This window comes from Scylla paramamosain, chromosome 46, assembly GCF_035594125.1.
Source record: "Scylla paramamosain isolate STU-SP2022 chromosome 46, ASM3559412v1, whole genome shotgun sequence".
In the NCBI taxonomy this organism is placed as follows: Eukaryota; Metazoa; Arthropoda; class Malacostraca; order Decapoda; family Portunidae; genus Scylla; species Scylla paramamosain.
The window spans coordinates 7,153,358-7,158,357 of NC_087196.1; the positions used below are offsets into that span (position 1 = coordinate 7,153,358).

General features: G+C 39.0%; 1 protein-coding gene across 1 annotated transcript in view; it reads right to left on the minus strand.

The window, feature by feature from the left end:
- Positions 1-2,474: 2,474 nt before the first annotated feature.
- LOC135094555 (zwei Ig domain protein zig-8-like) overlaps positions 2,475-5,000 on the minus strand; it is a gene marked incomplete at its 5' end in the record, with an annotated part of 43,620 nt that continues 41,094 nt past the window's right edge. Inside the window, one exon of the mRNA XM_063994750.1 lies at positions 2,475-4,064. Coding sequence (XP_063850820.1) covers positions 3,889-4,064 — 176 coding nt within the window. The remainder of the gene's footprint in view (positions 4,065-5,000) is intronic.

Sequence of the window (5,000 nt, forward strand, 5' to 3'; positions counted from 1 at the left end):
CCCGCTGCTAGGCTGCTAAGAGATAACGAGTTTCTAAGCTCTAATATAATTACTTCCCTAATGGATGGTTACGTGGATTTGTGTGTAGTGCATTTCTGTGTAGTGCATTTTAAATAAGACTTTTAGAGACATTTGGTGTAATTTAAATGACTGGATTTGAAATAAAACTTTTAGGCTCATGCGGTGTAATTGAAACAGTTAGTATATTTATTAAGAGAGTTATCATATAGATTAATGAAAATTGTGTCTGTGATGGATGGTAATAAGGACTGAGGATTACATCTAAGTGGCAAAACTGAGATTGGGTTCTCAAGGTTAATGAAATATTGTTAGTGGTTGGTGTCTTTCTGAAGGTAATGCCTCTAAATGTGTGATCTTAACTACTGAAGAATACACGGGCTGATCTTGTGACTGTTATCATGCTGTCATCTCATCACCTTCATGTCATGACTTTCACTTACGGAATTACATTTAGGTTCTTGAGGCGCAAGATATTAAAACTACTGCGCCATTAGAAAGTAGCATCGCCACATCGTGTCACGCAAAAACAAATATATAAACATTCAGGCCACGGCACATTCAAACTGCCTGCCATTGAGAGTTAACAAGTAAGATTACATTACGTCACGCCAGCGAGCACAATCAATAAACATGCATAATGCAGGGCGAGGCGGGACGCGGTCAGGCGGCGAGGCGGCGAGGCGGCGGTGGCAAAACTCTACGCAGCGCGCCGGCCGCGTTTCACTAACTCTCCCCTCCCATTAGAGGGTTTGCCGCGCCACGCGCCGCAGATCATTGGTGGACAGGTGTGTGTTGTGGCGGTGACCTTGCGTGGTGGCAGGGTGTGCACGCCGTGGCGAGCTGCCAGAATGACCGCCACGCACACACGCACACCACAGGGACGGTACAAGACGGCTACACACACACACACACACACACACACACACACACACACACACACACACACACACACACACACACACACACACACACACACATACACGTTCGTAACATATTATCATAAAATTCTGAATATGAACACTTAGCACACAAGCATAATATATTTCTGACTTGTTAAAATATGAATTCTATTGATATTTTGCAGATGTGAATTATAACTAGACAAAATGTACTTTCAATCACTGAAAATAACTCAAAATAACAAGAACTATTTCCCGTTCTTTGCCAGCCAAATATTAAAGCACTATAAAACAGGGCGTGGAATCTGCCGCCTTTCATCCCGTATAAGAAAGAAATTTAGAACATTTGAAAGATTTCCAGAACCGATAAAAGTTTTCCGATAATTTTGGGAAGACTCCTTATCGGCCACTTCACCTGATTGGCTGCTGCGTATGTCACGTGACTGATTGACGGCCAATCACGTGTGGGAATGTCTCACTGGGCGATGGCTATTGGTGTCGCAATCTCGCTTCCTGAGAATCCGAAGTGGCATCTGTCGCTGGAAGTTTCCATTTAGCTTTTTACTGAAGTAGTTTATTACCTTTTTTTTTTTTTTATCGTATAAGTGAAGGTTGTGGGCAAGAGTTACTCCGTCACCTTAGCGGCAGGGAATTAATTGTTAAGTGGATAAATGGGAGGGATCTTGAGGCACACACTGGAAAAGTTAGCAGCCGTTTAAAATATTACTTTACACCGTACATGCTTTTTCCCTTATAGCTTGCTAGAGAGAGAGAGAGAGAGAGAGAGAGAGAGAGAGAGAGAGAGAGAGAGAGAGAGAGAGAGAGAACTTGATAAACTGTAGTCCCCTAAAGGGTTTATGAGTCCACTGAGGAGAGAAAAGTCTTAGTTGATAGAGAAGATGAAGGTGATATTGGATTGGCAATGGTGGTGGTGGTGGTGGTGGTGAGGAAGACGCCCTGGTGGTGTTGATAGGCGCCATGACGGTGATAGAGCGCCACCATATCTTCCTTTTTGTGTTGTGATGATCGAGGTGATGGTGTGGGGAAAGGTTGCTGTGTTACGTGTTTCCTTTATGAACTGAAGGTATTGGAGTGTGTCGTCTGATTTGGTCACTATTATTATCTTGATAGTGGTGATAGTGATGATATGAAAAAAAAAAGTTAGTGTTTATTTTGTGGTGAAATGTAAGTTTTGCTGTGCTTTCTCCATTTTTATTGATATTATAATCTTGTTGATGGTGATGAAAGTGATTGAAGTGTTTTATCTATCATTAAGTCATCATTATTTACCTTTATTACAATTCCATGTACACCATTAAGGCTGAAATAAAGAATCCTTTTATATTTTTGAAATTGGAAGGAAAATCATGTTTACCTTTTAAGGACAGTAATGAAACAAACTTACATCTATTTATGTTGAAAAGTAATTCTGTTTCTGAAGATTGAAACGAAAAACAGTTATGAATTTAGTATGATAAAAAGTAAATCCTATATCCATTAATGTTGTGGTGAAAAGTACCTCTGCATCTTTAGGATTGGAATGAAAAGCACATCTAGCAAAAAGATTTTAATTTACCCTTTTTTTTCATATACAAAGTCCACACCTAAAGTTTTTATGTCAGTGAAACAACGACTAAGGAGAAACAGGGAAAAACTACAAAGGACCTCCGCTCATTCGAACTTATTATATATATATGTATGTATTATATGTATTCATTTATATACTTTTTTTTTTATAGTCATTTCATTCTTTTTCTTATTAATACCATAACAGCTAGTGACGCAGCTGACGCGACTTAAGTATACTAAGAATATAACTGGATGTGGTCAGGTCAGCTCACACTGCACTGGGTGAACGACAGAGCAGTGAAATTAATCAGAAAAAAAGCTCTCCATAACTGGCATGTATTCATCACCTTAAAATTGTCGCCCCATAAAACTGTCAAAGAAAACGTGTCCCTCTTGTGGTAACTTTTATTACTTCTCCCTCTCTCACTCCCTCTCTCTCTCTTTTTTTTTTACGTGTGATATATTGATGAGTAGGATTGGTGAGTAGCCAAGTTAGTGTTTTATGTTTTATTAGTTTTTTTTTATATTTTTATTCTGGCGGTGTTGGGTGTGTGGGTTGGTGGGTGTCAGTGGGTGTGGGGTGCGCTCAGGGTGGGGGGTGAGTGATTGGCTAGGTTGTGTTGGGTGAGAGAGAGGTCACCCACTTTTTTTTTTTTATATATCTGACAAGAAAAGGAAATTGTGTGTATATATATATAAAATGACACCCATTTATATCGTTTTCTGAAGCACGGTAAAAGAAAAGCTTAGTTTTAATCATTATATATACATCATTCAGTTAGTCTTGTTTTTTGTACAGTGAAAATTCTGAAGGGCTTTCTTTTTACACACACACACACACACACACACACACACACACACACACACACACACACACACACACACACACACACACACACACACACAGAGGGTTGATAAGAATGAGTGGATCGCATTTCGGAGTCACGTGAAATCTGTACAAAGTTTTTATTTTTTCATATTTTTTCATCATAAGGGCAAAGGGACATGTAGTGTTTGTGTGTGTGTGTGTGTGTGTGTGTGTGTGTGTGTGTGTGTGTGTGTTGTGTACAGAGATTGGCCTCATGCGTACCCGTTCACATATACATATATACACACATATACATCCGTGCATACATACACACACATATACATGCACACACACATACATATACTGAGGATTAGAATGAGGCCAATCTTACAAGTTATATGGAATGGGACACACACACACACACACACACACACACACACACACACACACACACACACACACACACACACACACACACACACACACACACACACACACACACACACACACACACACACATATTACTTGACACCGAAATAAAGCCTTTTAACTCTATCTGTCCTTTACAAACCAAAGGAACAGCGTGGTATTTTATTTCATCATTGGCAGAATGAAGAGGAAGGAGGAGGAGGTGGAGGAGGAGGAGACGAGCACTAGTAGTAGGAGGAGGAGGAGGAGGGGTTGGACGCCTCCGAGGAAGTGTTGCCAACGCTGAGGTCCACACACAGCGTTGGCACCATTGGTCTGCATCGCGGCTGGTGTCTCTCCTGTTGGGAAATTATTATTATTATTATTATTATTATTATTATTATTATTATTATTATTATTATTATTATTATTATTATATGCGGCTTGCGAAAGAGAAATAGTTAAATATCTAATTTTCGCCTTGTTTATTTTATCGTATGTTTTTGACCACGTATTTCTGTTTGTCTTGTATACACACACACACCCACACACACACACCCACACACACACACGAGAGAGAGAGAGAGAGAGAGAGAGAGAGAGAGAGAGAGAGAGAGAGAGAGAGAGAGAGAGAGAGAGAGACTAAGCTAAACCAAAAAATAATAAAACAACATTTGTTTGACTATTTTAACACCAGAGTTGCAGCTGTGTCAGAACGCGGTCATAATTTCACGTGTTTTATGCGACAATGTTGATATCGTATAATAAACATTGACGTAAAATTATCGAACGGCAATTCCCACAACCAAATAAATACTATCTATCATACTTGCGTCGTGTCATAATTGGCGGAAAAAAATCGTGTAATCTTGATGAATGTGGAATGCGATATAATACACGAGAAATTATAAACAGTGAGCTTAATACAGTAAATAGCCACGAAAATGCAATCGAGTTTTGATTCGTGGAGATTGTGAAGCGAAGATAAAACGGGTGTGTGAAAATGAGTAGAAAAATGTACCGAAATTAATGCTCGACAGTGCTTCCGACTAAAAGTAATTATAATGTCGAAAAAAAGTCCCAGGAAAATATTTGTAATTTATAAAGGTTCAAATAATAATTGGAAGCTGAGCGAGTGTAGGTTGAAAACTTTAAAAAATGTGAGTTCATGAAAAAGACAAGACACTCCAAACAGAAACTCCAGTCGATAATTACGATAGAAACAGTAACTTTTAATAGGAATTTCAAGATGAATTATTTATTTCAGAAAAGAATAGTAAATGCACCTATGAATA